This window comes from Vombatus ursinus, unplaced genomic scaffold (assembly GCF_900497805.2).
Source record: "Vombatus ursinus unplaced genomic scaffold, bare-nosed wombat genome assembly UNPS02003292.1, whole genome shotgun sequence".
In the NCBI taxonomy this organism is placed as follows: domain Eukaryota; kingdom Metazoa; phylum Chordata; class Mammalia; order Diprotodontia; family Vombatidae; genus Vombatus; species Vombatus ursinus.
Genome location: NW_020943070.1, coordinates 12,405,754 through 12,424,204, shown reverse-complemented (window position 1 = coordinate 12,424,204; position 18,451 = coordinate 12,405,754). Strand labels below are relative to the sequence as shown.

Here is an 18,451-nt window from a genome sequence, read left to right as displayed (position 1 = left end):
GGGGATGGGATGGGAGCTAGGTGGTGCATTGGATAGAGCACTGGCCCTGGAGTCTGGAGGACCTAAGTTCAAATCAGGCCCCAGGTACTTGACACTTACTAGCTGTGTGACCCTGGGCAAGTCACTTAACCCCAACTGCCTTGCAAAAAAAAAAAAAAGTTTTTTTAAAATGAAGAGGATGATCTCAATGAGGTCCATCCTGCATCTAAAAATGCCCATTCTAAACCATGACATTACAAAAGCTTTGGATAATCATTTATAATAGTATATTTAGTAAAATATTCATTCACAATTTTAAATGAATCCATCAAGATTTATTTTATCTTCAAATATTTATTTACAAACTATATTCAAACATGGAAGTATGTTCTTCAGCCTCCCAAGACTATGCCTAAGTAAATGAAAGGCATTGTGGCCCAGCGGAGAGGCCCAGGTTCCAACCCCATCCCTGACACACACTGGCTGTGATCCTGGGCAAGTCACTCAACTTCCTGGTGCTCGAGGCAACTCTCAGACTATAAATTGCAGAAAGGATGCCCACCTGCTTTGGCAGAAAGTTTCCTAACCAGGGAGTTTCCAATACCAACGAAATCACAGGCGCAGTCCTTATTCCCAAAACAGGAACCAACACACTGACAATTCCCTGAAGAGACGCCTGCAGGGCTGCACTGGCTAGTCTGACTTAACCCATGAGACAGAATAGAAAAACTCCCTTCAAAACCTAGAAGGTGAAAAAAAGTAAACTTTCAGCACTGTCCACTGGGAATGAACATTTTCCCAGGTGTCCTTGGAGCTATACCGTTTACATCCGCAACGTCCCTCATACTTCTAAAATCCAATACTGATCCACTGGTGGCCAATGTGGCTCCATGGTTTTCAGTGTTCTAAGGTCGAAGAGGCTTCACGCGGAAGAATCACTACAGGTGAGGAAAGGTTCATTTCTGTGGGTGACATCTCTGTAGCACATACAATATACGTCTGAGCCTACTGGAAGCAGTTAAATGGGCAAGTCCATTTTTTAAAACCCTAATTCTACATTCTGAAAAAATACAAAATTTGTGCAAAAGCTATACCTTACAGTGAAAATTTCTCACGAAAGTTATCTAGCTTTCTACACAATGCAATTAAAAACAACAACAATAAACCAGAGGTTGTGCTTAAAAGTCATAGAAATGCCCTCGTTGGATTAGCAAAATGCCTGTACAACGCATTTATAATTACATATGCAGATTTTACATTCAAATTCTTTAAGAGGTACAAATCCTTGGAGTCTTTGCTGAGAAGCCCAAGACAGACAATTATACTGAACTTCCTTTAAGAAACATAATAGCACCTAGTCCATTTCACAAAATGCACTCTCTTTTTCAGTTGCTTCCCTACTAAGTCCTCGTGAGATTTTTCTTTCATATCTCCTTAGTCTGATCATCTTCTTCAAGCTTCCTGATTTCATTTTTTAAACAATTGATAGTTTCACGACTTGCTTTTAATCTCTCTTTAAGTTCAGCAATTTCAAAGCTTGTTTTTTTCTTGGCAGCTTCTAACTTTTCCCTGGTTTTTACTTCAAGTTCAGCAACTGGGAAGAAAAAAAAATGATAAATCATTTTATTATTTTCATATAAAAATATCTCTAAAACACATCATATGATTGTAGTACTATTTTCAGATAAACGTTTTCCATAATCTTTAGCAAACATGGAAAATCAATCCTTAAGTTCTCACACCCAACAAATGGGTCTATTTTTACTTTTGCTTTGTCTGATATCATGATTGCTACCCATTTTTCACTTCCGCTGAAGCATAATATATTCTGCTCTAGCCTTCTACCTTTACTCTGAGTGTGTCTCTTGTAAACAATATACTGTAGGATTTTGGTTTTTAATTCACTCTGCTATCCACTTTCATTTCATGGGAGAGTTCATCCCATTCATATTCACAGTTCTGATTACTGTGTATTTTCCTCCATCCTGTTTTTCCCATTTATACTTTTCACCCTCTCTTTTTCTCTCTCTCCTTTCACCCTGTCCCTCCTCACCAATGTTTTGCTTCTGGTCTCTGCCTCTCTCCATTTGCCCTCCCTTTTATCAGGCTACCTCCCTTTTCTTGTTCCCCTCCCCTCCTATTTCCCTATAGGATTACATAGATTTCCATACCCAACTGAGCGGGTTCCCTCTTTGAGCTAAATCTGAGAGAAGGTTCAAACAATGCTTACCACTCTTCCCTTCTTTCCCTTCACTATAATAGGTCTTTTGCACCTCTTCATGTGATGTAATTTACCCCACTGAAGCAGAACAATTTTGAAAGCAATGAATTTACTACATACCTTTTCTCTGTTAATGAATAATTTATATTGAAGTTACACCTTGATCCAACTTAGTCTCAACAGACTCCAGTCTTAAAGATTTTTGCCTTAAAGGGTTAATATAAAATACCTTAAGAGATGGTGAGCTGTTAGTCTGGATATTTACAGTAATTAGCCACTGTTTTTCTGGCTTTTGTTCGAATATGGTCTACCTCAACTAGCTCATCCAACAGAGACCTCCTTACAACAAAAAGCTTTCCTTGTTCTGGACGAGTTCTCGGAGCCTCTACCGAGAATAGCAAAGGATGTGGTCACAGACCCAGAGATTTCCAATGAGGTCAATTGATCAATAAGATTGGTCACAAATTCATCAAAATGACCTCCTACTTCCTTCACAAAAATTGGCTTCAACGTGCCTCTTCTTCAATGTGTCTCTGCTGTCAACAGTATCTTCCTTGTCAGGTGCTGTTTAAGGTCAAACTGACCATTTTCTGGAATCTGCAGAGTCTCTTCCTATGTGTACAATCTCTTCTTTATGTGGACTTTTCTTTTCTTCATCTTTTTCCTTGGATATGAATCAGTGACTTCTTATAAAAGGATGCTTTTCATCCAACATAATGTTGGGTAATTGAGTGGCAATGGCTTTCCCGGAGACAGTGAACCAGTAAGTGTGGTTCTGCACTCAACTAACTAGTGAGAAGCCCCAGTCTGCTTTGGTGCTACTTGCCCCCAGGCCAAGGAGATGAAGTTCCTGGGATTACTCCTGTTCTTTCTGGTCTCTTCCACCCACCCCCAATATACTTTTAAAAAAGCAAGCCATATGAAATGGAAATTCATATTCTCTTTTCTGTTTAAATTCAAAATTTTTTAAAGCCTGAAAAAACGTTTTAGAGAAAAACACAAACACCATTATACTCCTATATCTGAGCTGCAGATAATCATGCTGAATGGGTCCACTATAAATTTATGCTATCCAGCGTCAACTTGGTTTTCCTTGGTGCATGGGAATCCTAATCACTTATTATCTCTTTTTCTATCTCTTCACAGAGGATCATTCCGAACCTTCTGAATCTTTCCTACTCTTAAGAGTGACCTCACCGACCACTTTGCTAAGAAGATCTGGGCCACATAAAGGGAACTTCCTCAACGATCCTAATCTTTGTAGAAGTTAATGGATTTATATATACCCCGGATCCCATCTCTTCCATTACCTTGCTTCGTTAGTAATCATTCCGTTTTGTCTCATGCGTTTTCAGTTTCCTCTACTCTACTGGGTTCTTTCCCTCAACTTACAAACATGCACTGGTCTCCTTTACCTTTGAAACAACGAAAAGCTTTTCTTTGCTTCTCCCAACTCCTCAAGCTATCATTCCCCTTCTCTTCTGTCTTATTCCTAGAAAGAGTATCCTACACTCACTCACTCTCAAACACCTTGTAACCTGGCTTCTGCCCACACCACTATACTGAAACAGACTATTTCTATGACACTTATCGAATTCAATGGTCTTTCTTCTATCATCATCCTACTTGACTTCTCAATAGCCTAAGACATTGTGGACTATTCCCTCCTTTCCCTGGTTCCCATGACTCTACTCTCGTGCTTTTGCCTCTCTGATCACATCTTCTCTCTTTTATTAGCTCATCTTTGTCTTGGTCCTTAAACATGAATTTACCCTCAAGTTCTGTCTTAGGTTTCTCTTTTAGAGTATCTATCCACCTGCATAGTTTCAACCCTTTTATCCAGACGATATTTCTCTAGAAACTCGTACTGCATTTCTAGTATGCCAGGCTCCTAATAGTGATTTAAGACACCTCCTTTTCCTTTACCCCACACAAAAGCAATCAATTGGCAAGTCTTATTTATGCCTTGGCCCCCCCCTTTTACTCCCACTGCACCTACCTTAATTTTAGGTCTTCTACTGCCTAAAGTCTCTTCTTCTGTAAGTAATCTTAAGGCATCACTGTGATGTCACTTGTCAATTAAAAATGTGTAGCATTTCAATGCCTCTCGAGTCAGATATATACTTCTGACTCTGACATTTCCCTTCCACAATCTACTCCAAACTATCTTTACGGCTTTACTTCACATTATCTTCCTTGATGTGTTCTACGTTGCAACTGAACTGAACTGTTCTCTAGCACCTGATCTCTTCCTGCTTAGATGAATACAACTTGAGGAGTTTTAATTGAAATGGCACTTAACATAAAAATTTTCTGCCATGAACAGATACTTACTGTACAGGTGGATGTTCATCCACATGGGAAATATTCTGGTTATGTTGATGATTCAGAAAGGAAATGACCCATAATCTAAACAATATCTTTCATATACATAGCACTTTTTTAATATTTCAAGGTGATCTCACACAAATATAATCTTACTTTATCCTCACAAGTAGGCAGAGCAAGTATAATCATCTCTATCTTTCAGATGAGGAAACAGAAGCACAAAAATGGTTAAATGATTTATTCAAGGTCAAGGCAGAAATGGGACTAGAACCCACATTTTCTAATTCCCAGTCCAGTCTTTCATGTTAACGTAAAGACAGAACCAATTTTGTACAATGGAATAAATTTTCATCCCACATTTTACAATTCTCAAATGCAAATTTCCCCAAACTATATGACAACTGATAAGGATGAAAAAATATGCTCTTGTCTGTCCATAGGACAGAAAATTATAATTTTGCAAGTTCAAGTTCTTTCCACAAAGAATTTTGAACCAGATGTTGAAATACAACAATCGTTAAAGTGGGGAGAGATCATCAAAATTTATGTTAGCAAAAGATTAATACAAATAGAAAAAGCAGAGTGGTGTGTGAATCTGCCTTTTTGATATCTAAAAGTAGCACTACTTTGGGAGACATTTTGAATATACTTTGCTGCATCTTAATTTACTTAAATGAAAATTTTGTTATTAGCTATAATGACATCATGTAGCCTTTTCACCATCAAAAATAAAGTTCCATGATAATGTATGTAAATCATTATGTATTTTAACACTTACATTCTGTTTCATGCTTATAGGCTCCTAAGGTTAGCTGGCGAGATGTTGTTAATAACTGTTGCATCATTGCTGTTGGATCTTGAAATATCTAGAAACAACAATATAAAAGCATCTTTAAAGGCTTTCCCTTAAAAAATGATTTGAGGTTTCATTCAAAAAAAATTCTTACCATTTCATCATAGAACTCAGAAACCACAGTCTTTTTCCCCAGCATTGCATTGGTGTCTGACTGAAACAGCTTTAATAAGTGATAAAGTGTTACCTATAAATAAAAATAGATGACACGTAAGTATAATATTTTCCATTATCATCACAAAATGTCAGTCATGTGACTGTGTTAAGCAAAGATAGTGCCAGTATAACAATAACATGTTCATTTACGTAGAACTTCAGGGTCGATAAGTGGTTTACATACCTTTTTTTTGACATGATCCTCACAATAACCTTCTAAATTAGGTGTTATTATAATCTTTATTTTATAGATGAGGAAACTGAGGCTGAGAAAGGTTCAATGACCTACCCAGGATCATACAGCTGGTGTCTGAGGTAGGATTTGAATTCAGGTCTTCCCATTCCCCATGCCTATAATGCTCTCCCTCCTCACTCTGCTTCTCTCCTCCCAGGCTTCCTTCAATACTCACCTCAAACCCTACTGTGCTCGAGGCCTTTCCTGATCCTCCCCTGCTACTGCTACTAGCAGTCTTCCCGAGACAGACACACGCAGCACATCCATATACATATGAATATACTGACACCTACATATATTATGTATATACACACACATACATCTATATACATTTGTACATATACACACACACACACACACACACACACACACATATATATAAAATGTACACACACATATTTACATACACACATAATATAAATAGCTACATGCTACGTCTCTATTAGAATGAGAACCTCTTCAGGGCAGGAACCATGTCTTTTTTGCTTTTTCAGCACAATGCTTGAGTACAGAGTAAACGATTAATAAATGCTTATTGAATGACTGATTCAATTGACTAGATGTCCCAACATCAAGTCCAGTGATATCTGCCATACCACATTGAATTCCAGACTTTGTTTCACTGACTTAGCGAAAGAAATCTTTACGCAGTTTCCTCATCTTTTAGAGAGAATTACAGTGACCCTTTCTTATTATGAAGAGAGGGGACAGAATCAGTAATGAATGGTCTTTTAAAGCCCTTTCAACTATGAAAAGTGTTATTAAAGATTAATATTGCTTTCAATACCTTTGCCTTTAAAAAGACAGAATTATCACATTAACTGGTGACGTCAATTCCACAGATAATGTTAAATCCACTGTCAGATAAATAATTTTCATTATAATAATAATTAATATTTCTATAGTGCCTACTATGTACTAGGCACTGTGCTAAGTGCTTTACACACATTACTTTTGGTGTTCATAACAACTGTGTGGGCAAGGAACTATTACTATCCCCATTTTGCAGTTAAATGACCTGCCTAAGGTCTCAGAGTTAAGTGTGAGGCTGTATTCGATCTTGGGCCTTCCAGACTCCAGGCCTGGCTCTATTCACTGCTCTGTCAGCTGCCCCAAAATAGGTGCTCTCAAGTTCCACATTACCTTTTTAAGCAAACAAACCAGAACTATTGGGAAAAGCTCAATAAAGGTGAACTGTCTTTTATATATTATGTGTGATGCTCAAGCCTGCAGCTAAGCACATAACAAATGCTAATGAAATGAAAATGCTGTGTTTAAAACAAACAATTAACACGTGCCTATAAAGAACAGGGGTGGCAAAGGTGATCTGTTAACCAGTTCTGTCAAGCAGATGACTATGCCTGAGGTACTTATGACCAGTGACAACAGTGATCATAAGTTTAAAATTATCAATAATTAGCAAAGGAAAAACACTAAGACTAAGTAACCATAACATTAACTTGATGCTGATGCTAACAAGATGTCAGTATTGGCATCATGTCAAAATCATTAAAAATCTTATTTTAACTCCAGTCTATGGGCTAAATTATTTGCTCACTCACTTTATACAACCATAACAGGGAAAACACACACACACACACACACAACCCCCCAATATATTCTTTCCCCATTCCCAAACCTAGGAGCCATCCCTCGTAACAAAAAGTAAACAAAAGAGAAAAACAGTTCAGCAAAACTAACCAACAAACACTAACCGAGTCTGACAGTATATGCAATGTCTAACAAGACTGCTTAATAACAGAGAGCACGTCTCTCAGTAGACAGAAAATGGTTAAGTATCTGTCAAGCAATACTGTGGAAGCACTTGAATTGGGAGGGGAGAAATTGGTCTAGATCAGGTCTAAACCATTTTCGTGCCATGAACCCCAATGGCAGTTTGGTGATGTCTATGGACCCCTTCTCAGAATAATTTTTTTTAAAAAATGTATCACTACATTTTCATAATGTCTATTGTTTTAGAACTCATTTTATGCTCCCAATTTTTAACTTAATATTTCATTTCTGGCCCAATTACATGTAAAAACAATTTTAACATTCTTCCTCTACCCCCCAATTTTGAGTTCCAAATTCTCTCCCTCCCCAAGAAGGCAATCGATTTGATACAGGTTATACAAGTACAGTCATTATGCCAAAATTTTACTTACAGGTCTTTCATTAGGATCAATGAAAAATATTTTGATGATTATTTCAAATTCGCCCCAACCTGTTTCTGTAATCTCATATGGTGGCTTAGTAACAACTGAAAAGGGAAAAAAAATAACATAAATGCAAACAACTGCTTTTTATTTTATTTTTAAAAATACCTTATAAATTAAAAATGAAAATAATATACCTCTTAAAGGATTACCATAGCTTTCATGCAATTTAAACTGGATTTTCTTCACATATGCTGACATATCCTAAAATACAAGCACAATAACAGATTATGTTCTACTATTTGCAAATTAAAAGCACTAAGGGAATAGTAAATTGCACAGGTAGTATTTTAATTAAAAAAAAAAAATGAGTGCCTCCAAATACTTTTGGTTTGAAAACTCAATTATTTTTAATTGTATAGGAAAGTTGGTGGTAAATACTTTTGTGTCCTACAAAGAATCAACCCCCAATTAATCTATTTTAAAGCCCAGATTTGCAATACAGGAAATTTACCTATACAACATTACATTTCTGGATAAAGGCTGTTGACTAGAATTTTTCCAAAGAAAAAAAAAATAGCAAAAATGGGGCATTATGTTCTTTACCAGGGGCCTGAGGTTTAGCTTTTTGCAGAAATGATCATAAACATAATATTTAATCATCTATAAACAAAATAAATGTATAGTATAAAACTTGAGAGAGTAAATATGACTAGATTAAACATAATTAATCTCACAGAGAATCAAATTTTGGCTCAAAGAGGAAAAAAATTACAATTATCATTGGAAGTCTTTTTGTGGAGCTTGGATTTGTGGATTTTTTATGGAGGAAACTTGTGATTTAGCTATCCAGGCTTGGTTGAGATATCAGAGGTCTTTCCCAGCTCTAAGATTTCATCATCCCAAGTCACTTGTGGCTTTGGTCCTCAGGTTCCTTATCTATACATTGTGTGGCAGAATGGAAACATCAATTAACTGGGGAGACAGAAAAGCTGGATTCTAGTCTGAGCTCTGCCACTAACTAGCTATGTGACCCCGAACAAGGTCTTTTCATTGCTATGGGTCCCAGCTTCTTCATCTAAAAAGTGAGGAGTTTGGACAAAATGAGCTGTAAGATCTCTTGTAGCAATACTATTCCAAGTCACATAAAACTATTTTAAATAACATTATAGCATACTGTGTGAAGTTCTTAATGTTTTCATAATTCTGCTTTACTTTTATGCAATAAACCAAGTCAAAGAATACTACCAATGTCATATAATCCAGCTGGATAAAACTGGGAAAATAGTAACAGGCATTTGTAAGGGGACTTCTGGGGAAACTTAAAGCACCTGCCTTCTTTTTCTTATTATAAATTTCCTAATGCCAAGAATAGGCATTAGAGATAAAACTGTTCAGGTCATTCTGTTGCCTTATAAACAGAAAGCCTTTCTGTTTTCTTGGGATGCTATCAATTAGCTCCATCTCCTGTTATATTAGACACATGTGGTCTTTAAAAGGGATGAGTCAATTCTTTTCTGCACTCATCAACTGATCCCTCACCATACTGTTGCTTCAAACTTGAAGTGTTGAATAGGGTCATAAATCTACAAAACTATACAGTGTTGAATAGGGTCATAAATCTACAAAACTAAGTCTTTCCCATTTTCACCACAAATCCTGCACTTTTCCTAATAATGGTGTATTTCAATTTTCTCTAGAACACAAGCCTTTTACTTTATTTGCCCTGTTAAGTATGTTTAAGGATGCTACGTGACTATAAACCAGATTGAATTATTTTTTAACAAATATACTGGAAATTACAAATATAAAAGAATGCTGTTCTTCAAAGTATCTTACAGTTTAGGCTGGAAGTCACTGACTCAAATGGAGTAGCTACTGTTCAAAACGATTTTGAAATTCCTCTTTAAGAACTGTCTCCTGAAATGCTTCATGGAGCTTTTGCAGTTTCCCACTCCACTCTTCAAATCAATCATTTGCATTACTTACTCATGCCACCATTTAAGTGGCTCGGATTTAATCACAGGACTTATATTATAGTTATTTGTCTGTTTTTCTCATTCCCCTTCTGTTCCGCAAACTCCAGGTGGGTAGGGACTGTGTGTGGTCTTTGTATACACAAGACCTAGCGGGTACAACGCCCCGGACGCAGCAGATGTTTGATAACTGTTGGCTGAATCCTTCCATCCCTGTAAGGCTGGGTTAGCTTCTCTTCCCTGTCATTTCCCTTGCACTGGAGTAAACTACCCACAAACCTTAAAGAGCATGGAAGCAAGCACTCCAGGGACAGAAGGATTGGCTTCTTTCTGGAATTTCACTCACGTATTACTTTCCTGACTATTTCTGTTAATGGCTCTTAGCTTGAAATCTTAAGAGGCAGCTATGACTCTTTACTCTCATGCCCTGTTACGGTAAAATGTAACCAAGTCTACCTCTACAACTGTTACGGCATCTAGACTCTCCTTCCCAATGCCACCAGTCTAGCGCAGGTTCTCATTTTCTCCTGCTTGGATACTGCAGTAGTATCTTATCAGTCGGTTCCCCGCTCTAATATACCCTCACACCACTGCCAGGGTGATCTTGCTAAGGCACCACTACGATCACTTAATTCTCTTGTTCAAAAAACCTGTAGTGGGCTCCCATTGCCGTAAGTACACGCTGTTAAGGCTGGCACCCAACACCCTCAGTCTGGTTCTAACCCCTCTTTCCCAGTCTAATCTAACAATATTTCTATTACTATAGCCTATGTTACAGGCAAAATGAACCAGTCACAAGCTCTGACCATCATTCTGCCCTGTCCTATCTTCATCCTTTTGCTCATCTAATCCCCCAGGCCTAGAAGCGTCTCTCCTCGGGTGTCCCTGATGAAATATTTCCCTTTTTAAAAATAAGACTTCATCTTTTATGAAGCTTCTCTGCTCCTTTCAGTTGGAACTTCAAAATTTTTGGCTGCACTCTGGATAAGCTCTTGCCCTGGTACTTACTGTCTAATCTGTATTAAATTTATTGCTGTACATGACCAAACTTGAGAACACTGACTGTGTCTGATTCCTTTTTTTTTTTTTTTTGGTATTGTAAATGCCTAGCACAATTGACTTCTAAAGTCCTTCATAACCTATGCCCCACTCCTACCTTTACAGTCTTTTTACATCTTACACCCTGACACCCTGACTTTCTGATCCAGTGACACTGGCTTCCTGGCTGTTCCACGAAGAATACACTCCATCTCTCAGCTCTAGGCATTTTCTCTGTCTGTCCCCCATGCCTGGAATGCTCTATTGCCTCATCTCTGCCTACTGTCTTTTCTGGCTTCCTGTAAGTCCCAACTAAAATCCCACCTTCTACAGGAAACCTTCCCCCACCCAGCTTCTCTTAATTTCAGTGCATTCCCTCTGTTAATTATTTCCAATTTATCCTGAATTTAGCCTGTTTGTACATATTTGTTTGTTGTCTCCCCCATTCTTTTGCCGTTTTTTGTATCCCCAGAGCTTAGTACAGTACCTAACACACAGCTCTTAATATTGACTGATTGACCAGCATTACTGGTTCTAAATAAGTGTTTACTGAATTGAAAGGTGTCATTGTAGATATCAGGTTAACATGACTGCTTGAATAGTTTCAGATCAGCCTAGCTTTCACACATGTACTGCAATAAAGATCCGAAATAAGCACCAGATTGAACAATCATCAATAAATTAAAAGAAGAGAAGTGCCTCCATCAGGTCCAGGATTACACACAAAAGAACCTAGAATCCTGTGAAAGGTGCTGTGAAAGGAGTACCACCAGCAAGTCAGTGTATATGCGGCAGAACAACCCAGAAGCCTGTAATTATGCCCTAGAGATGCTCCAGGGGCCCTTGGAACAGCAGTCCTAAGGCCAGGAAGCACCATGGTGGCTAAGAAACCTGTAGCATTCTGATAGCAAATTCAGGGCACAGAGAGCTCAGAATGGGACTCCCCAAAATGGGGAGTAGAAGTTTGAGGCATAGACACACTAGAGAAAGTGGATACAAAGAAACCGAGGTCAGGAAGAAAGGGTGCCTGCCCACCCTAACCAAAAGTTCAGGAGAGTAACTCTATAATAACTACAAGTAGAGCCTCAGAGAAAAAAAAATGTCTTGGCTGTAAATACTACAAGAGTACCTCGGAAAAATGAAGTGAGAGATAAAAAAGCAGCTTAAAAACAAAGTGAAACAAGGGCTGTGGAATAAAGCACCGAGAGATGAATATATATATTAGAACAGAAAATCTTATCCAACCAAGATATCCCATGAAAACTATTAGACAAGAACAGGGACTACTTTTTGCATTTCTTTGAATCTTCAGTGCTTAGCAATGAGCTAAGCTAAATTTGTTTGTTGGATGATTGAATGAAACAGAAATCAATGATTCCATGACACAACCAATAAATATTAGAACAAAGTCAAAAGATTGAAAAAAACATTAAAAAGTTATCTACAATTTTTAAAAAGTCTGGAATACAAGGAGAGATAATTTAAGAATCTTAAAGTTCCTGAAAACCATGATCAATTAAAAAAAATCCTGGATATTTCAAGAAATTATGAATGAAAATAACCCAAAACTATTAAAATCAGGAGACAAAAGTAAAAACAGAAAGAATTAAGTCACTTCCTAAAATAAATCTCAAAATGAAAACGCACAGAAATTTAGAGTTTCCAAATTAAACAGAAATTACTACAATCATCTGAAAAGAAAGAATTCAAGTACCATGGAACCACAGTCAGTATCACATAGGACTTTGCAGCTGTTACTTTAATGGAGAATAAATCTTAAAATATGATGTTTCAAAAGGCAAAAGATAAATGCATAAAACCAAGGATAAACTGTCATGCAAAACTAAATATAACCCTACAGAATGGGGAAAAAATGACCTTTTAATAGAGCAGAGTACTTTTCAAGCATTCGTGGTAGGAAAAAACCCGAAACAAAAAACCCAGAGTGGGGTGAGGTGGGGTCTGGACAGTCCCTTAATAGTCATTAAATTGTGAGCTCCTCAAGGGCTGGTACTATCTTCTGCCTTTCATTGTATCTCTGGTGCTCAGCACAATGACTGGCAAACAGTAAGTGACTATGATGACTGACTGAGGCAGGATTGCCAAAGACTCCAATTATTAGGGGTAAGGATTTACTATTCGGCAAAATCTCCCAGGAAAACCGGAAAGCAGACTGGCAGCAATTTGATTAAAACTAACATCTCATACCATATAACCCAAGTTCCAAATAGACACATAACCTAGATATAAAAGGTCACATCACAAACAAATTAAAGAAGAAAGGAAAGGGATACTTTTCACAAATACAGATGGAGAAAGAGGTCTGGACCAAACAAGGACCAGAGAAGATCACAAGAGATAAAATGAACACTTTTGCTTACATAAAACTGAAACATTTCAGGACAAGCAAAATCAAAGCAGGCTGAATTAGAAGGGAAACAGCTAACTAGGGGAAAAAATCTTCACAGTAAATTTCTCTGATAAAGGTCACAGTATACAGGGAACTGATTTAAATACATAAGAAAGACAACCGTTTGACCATTCTCTTGAATATATATTTACTTGTTACCAAGGAGTCTGTTTTTTTGTAATTAAGGGTGAGGGGGTCAGGAGGGAGACATGAGCTAGTTAGTGATAATGATGTTCCAACTCTCAGCCTCTAAGAGAAAACAGTATCACTGAGACACTTTTTTAAAATGTAGAGAACAAAAGAGAGTTCAGAGGGAGCTTTGAAACTACCACTCTGAATTACATACTTTTAAAAAAAATCCAAAATAAAAACATTCACAATTATTAGTGGTTTCATATACAATCCTCTTATTCTGTTCTTTATATATGTAAACATTCATGTTTATTAGTATAAAACTCAAAGGAACAAAAAATTAATTAAAATTCATCTTAAGTATTATAAATTCATAATACGGATATAACTCAATAAACAGCATCATAAAGGAAAACAACTAAGTTGAAGACTATGTAATTTTACTAATGTGGGCACGTTTAAAACTTTTATTAAAAAACAAAACAAAATAAAACAAAAAACCCCAAATTTTTATTGCTTCTACCATCCTAACTTTACATTTGTAGAAATTTAATATTTCAAAATTGTTTCACAATATAAAACTAAAGCCAATATTTTAAGAAGTATGTTACTAAGCAAGTAATACCTTACAGTATTTATTTTATATAAGACCCCTGCAGGAATGGAATACTTTCCAGCCCCAAATTTTAGGTTACTATCTGTAGCATGTTTCTTATAGTCAGTGGCAACAGTCATATAAGTGGTGGTATTATAACCTTTGGGTAAGTTAAAAAATGTCCTCCCACGAAAATGGCACACTAAAAATATATGACCTTAAGAACTTCATCATGCCATTTCAATGAAATTTAGAAAAACTATTACAATTGTTTATAAAAGGCAAAAGTATTTCTCTTACCTCATTCCTGTATGGCTTTACATATACCGTCCACTGATGAGTATGACCATCTTCTTCTCTTTTCTTTCCAAAATAACGAGCAACATTACCATAAACTATAGGTTTAACAATAGTAACCCCCTAAAAGAGAAATTATTTTAAAACTCACTAAACATTATATTATGACTCAAAAACTAATATTAGAAGTCCTAACAATTTACTACAGCTGCCAGAGGGCCAATAATTCAATGGTAACATTTTTATTTCCTTATAGTACATTAGTTTTGGATTAATTTTATAAATGTCTATAATGCACAAAGTTAAACATTATACTATATATAGTTCTTTTCTGGAAAATATGTGTGATAATTGTGCAAAACACTTTAAATGTAAATATATAGTTCTTTTCTGGAAAATGTGTGATAATTGTGCAAAACACTTTAAATGTAAATAGGAAAAGTTATTTAACTGTTTATCTTTTAAATTCTTTGATGCTATTTTACTGTTACTTGCCAGTCCAAACTAATTCAGTTGCAAATAGGAATAATTTTTCTTGTGAAATTGATTAGACAATGAAAATGTGTCAAAGTTTTTCTTCCACCAAAACTTTCACAATAAAGGCAGCACGAGGCAGCTAGGTGACACAGTGGATAAAGTGCTTGGAATCAGGAAGAATCTAGCCTTAGACACTTGCTAGCTGTGTGATTTTGGGCAAAATCACTGCTTCAGTTTCTTCATCTGTAAAATGGTGATAGTAGCACCTACCTCCCAGGGTTGTTTTGAGGATAAAATAAAATGTAACACTCTCTCTAAAGTGCTTTGCAAACCTTAAAGTGTTATAAAAATACTAATTATTACAAGCTTCTGATTTATATGTGATGCTAAAACACTACATGGTGTGATACCTGTTTGTGGGAAGTAAACCACCGTTAAGTGACCAAAAGGCCATTAACTACAGGCTTAATCCTTGCAGTCTTCACCATCATCAAACATTTAATAAGTTCGCACTTGGGGTACCCTTGTCATGGACATTGTCAGCCTCCTGAAACAAGGTCCAACTGCGACAAGGTCCAGTCACTTACTCAATGTCCTTGATATATTTTAACACGTTGGCTGTTAAATATATACACAGGGTATGATGTAGTGGGGAGGGGAGGGAAGATAAGACAAGCAAATACCTTCAAATTCTGATAGCTCTCCTGTTAGAACAATCAATCAACAAGAATTTATTAAGCACCTAATATGTGCCAGGAGCTGGGGAGAGGGACTTCATCTGTGATTTCACCGGTACAGGGAACTTCCTGACCAATACAAATCACCTCAGCAACTTCACAAAGAGACAAAAGTGAGACAGCCCTCGGGGGGCTGATATTCTAACGGAGGAGGAGATATATGTTCATATTTAAGTAAAAATTGATTTTCCGGGGGGGGGGCGCGCACCAGTTCTGTGATTTCTTTATCATAGGGAACCAAGGATGAGGAAATGCTCTTAATCAGTGTAGGTCAGCACCTACTCAGAAACTCTTAAGTGTTTTCTGGGACACTATAACTAGCTCAGGATTACACATATTTATTCTCTTTAAAAGAATCACAAAGTGGGGCAGCTAGGTGGCGCAGTGGGTAGAGCGCCGGCCCTGAAATCAGGAGGACCTGAGTTCAAATCCCGTCTCAGACCAAATACTTGACACATACTAGCTGTGTGACCCTGGGCAAGTCACTTAACCCCAACTGCCTAAAGAAAAAAAAAATAAAAGAACCACAAAGCAATTCTTCTCTCTATATTTATTTGAACATACCTTTATATTAGGTTCACAGATTTAGAACTGCAAGAGATCTTGGAAGTTAGGAGTTGCCCGAGGCACTTCAAGGTCAAGTACCTTTTCCCCAGGATCATTCGGCATTTATTCTCTTTATATTTATTCTGTATATTCTTCTATAACAGATCCATAGATTTGGAGCTGGAAGGGACCGTTGTTGTTGTTGTTCAGTTGTGTTCAACTCTTCGTGAGCCCATTTGGGGTTTTCTTAGCAAAGATTCTGGAGTGGTTTGCCACTTCCTTTTCTAGCTCATTTTAGAGATGAAGAAACTAAGGCAAACAGTGATTAGCTGAGGGTTGCCCAGCAAGTAAGTGTCCAAGAATGGATCTGAACTCATGAAGATGAGTCTTCCTGATTGTAGGCCTGGCACTGTATTTACTGTACTACCTAGCTGTGGAAAGGAGCTTGGAGGCTGTCAAATTCTACTCCTTTCTGGTTGTTGCTTGTCCTTCACTCTCCAAGAGGACCACAACATCAAGGAGGTGATGCCATGACATCGAAGTGAATTGGATTTAAGTGAGGGAGGGCTGCTGTGCAAAGTCACCAGCCTCCAGAGCCATCTGAGTCCAGTGGCCAAATACAGATCAGGACAATTGGAAATGGTCACGGATGCAGTGGGAGACTGTGGACTTTTTAAGCTAATGTCTTTCCCAGGTTTCCGTTTGGCCTCCTACTGCTTTATTTTATAGATGGATGAATCAAGCGTTTATTAAAGGCTTACTACATGCTAAGTTAAGTATTGGGGATACAAAGAGAAAATGACAGTTACTGACCTCAAGGAGCTCACATTCTTTCTAGGCGGGGGAGTAAACACATACTGAAAGTTTGGATGCCCCTTCATTAATGTCATTTCCACTGGTAAGATATCAGTTTCTAAGGCTGAACCATTTGACAGTGCCAAGGACTTTGTTCTAATGAGGAAACTGAAGCTGACTTAAACTTTATTTTTTTTTTGTTTTGTTTTTTACTTTTTGATGAGGCAATCGGGGTTAAGTGACTTGCCCAGGGTCACACAGCTAGTAAATGTCAAGTGTCTGAGGCCATATTTGAACTCAGGTCCTCCTGACTCTAAGGTCAGAGCTCTATCCACTGCGCCACCCAGCTGCCCCTGACTTAAACTTTAAGTGACGGGTCTGGGGAGGTAGGATTTGAACCCTGGTCTTCCTTTTTCCTAAGTCCAGTCCTCTATCCACTGAAACACATACCTCTTCCTTATCTCTTCCGTAAGAATATAGGGTGTTTACTAGCAATGTGACCGGGGGCAAGTCACTTAACTTCTGCCCGCCTCAGTGTCCTCCTCGGTAAACTGGGAGTAAGAATAGCACCCTCCTCATAGGGCTGTTGGGAGGATCAGCAGAGGTAACATACACAAAGCGCTTTGCAAGCCTTAAAGTGCTTGCAAAGCGCTTCATAAATATATTAAAAATAGTAAATGATAAATAAATGCCAGCCATTATTATTATTAATCAAAAATAGGGTGTCCCCAATGTCCGAGTGCAGTTGTCAGCACCGGTAGCTCTGCACCAGTCCGTCCTTAGGGAGGGGGTTGTTTCACTGATTATATCTGTATCCTCAGCGCCCGGCACGAGGCTAGGCACAGAGGAGGCACCAAACACATGCTTGATGACAGATGATGACTGCGATGTCAGGCACTAGTCTCCCTACAGCCCCCCCACGCGGCCTCCCAAGGGATAAACACGGAAAGGCCAAGGTTCAAATACAAAGGAAGTCAGGGGGAAGAGCCGGAGCAGTTGAACCGGAAGGAAAACAGCGGGGACAGCTCGCCCCAAAACGCACCTCATTCTCGCTTTCCTCCCCTCCCCCCGCTCCCGGCGTTTTCCGGCACCCTCCCTGCCCCCCGCCCCGGCCGACACCAACCTTCACTCTCCCGCCGGAGTCAGGCCCAAATTCGGCCATTCTCTTGAACATATTGCACCGGGGGAGACGCCGCCGCCGCCACTGCTGCCGCCGGGGAGAGAGGGCCGGGGCCCCTCAGCGGCGCCGAGCGCTCCTCCCGCCCGGGCCTCGCCGCCTGCCTGGTCCGAGAGGAGGCGAACCACCGGGGCCCGTGGGGCCGCGAACCCGCCTGCTCCGCTGGGCAGCGTCCGTGAGGCCCATTCAGCCCCGCGAGAGCGGAAGGAGGAGGGAGCGAGCAAAGGGAACCGCGCGTGCCCGGGCGCGCGCCCTCCTGCGGGCTAGCTGCGCGCCACCGCGCCTGCGCAGGCCAGCTGCGCCGGCGGTGTCACTGCGTCTGCGCCGGCGGTGTCACTGCGTC

General features: G+C 38.7%; 1 protein-coding gene across 1 annotated transcript; it reads right to left on the bottom strand.

Moving 5' to 3' along the window:
* Positions 1-292: 292 nt before the first annotated feature.
* YEATS4 (YEATS domain containing 4) lies at positions 293-18,180 on the bottom strand. Its single transcript, XM_027874400.1, has 7 exons — positions 18,055-18,180; positions 14,380-14,499; positions 8,126-8,192; positions 7,938-8,032; positions 5,476-5,568; positions 5,307-5,394; positions 293-1,573 (listed from the first exon to the last, which is right to left on the bottom strand). Exons 1-7 carry the CDS (start codon positions 18,103-18,105, stop codon positions 1,404-1,406), a joined length of 684 nt encoding a protein of 227 aa, XP_027730201.1. The 5' UTR covers positions 18,106-18,180; the 3' UTR covers positions 293-1,403.
* Positions 18,181-18,451: the final 271 nt, after the last annotated feature.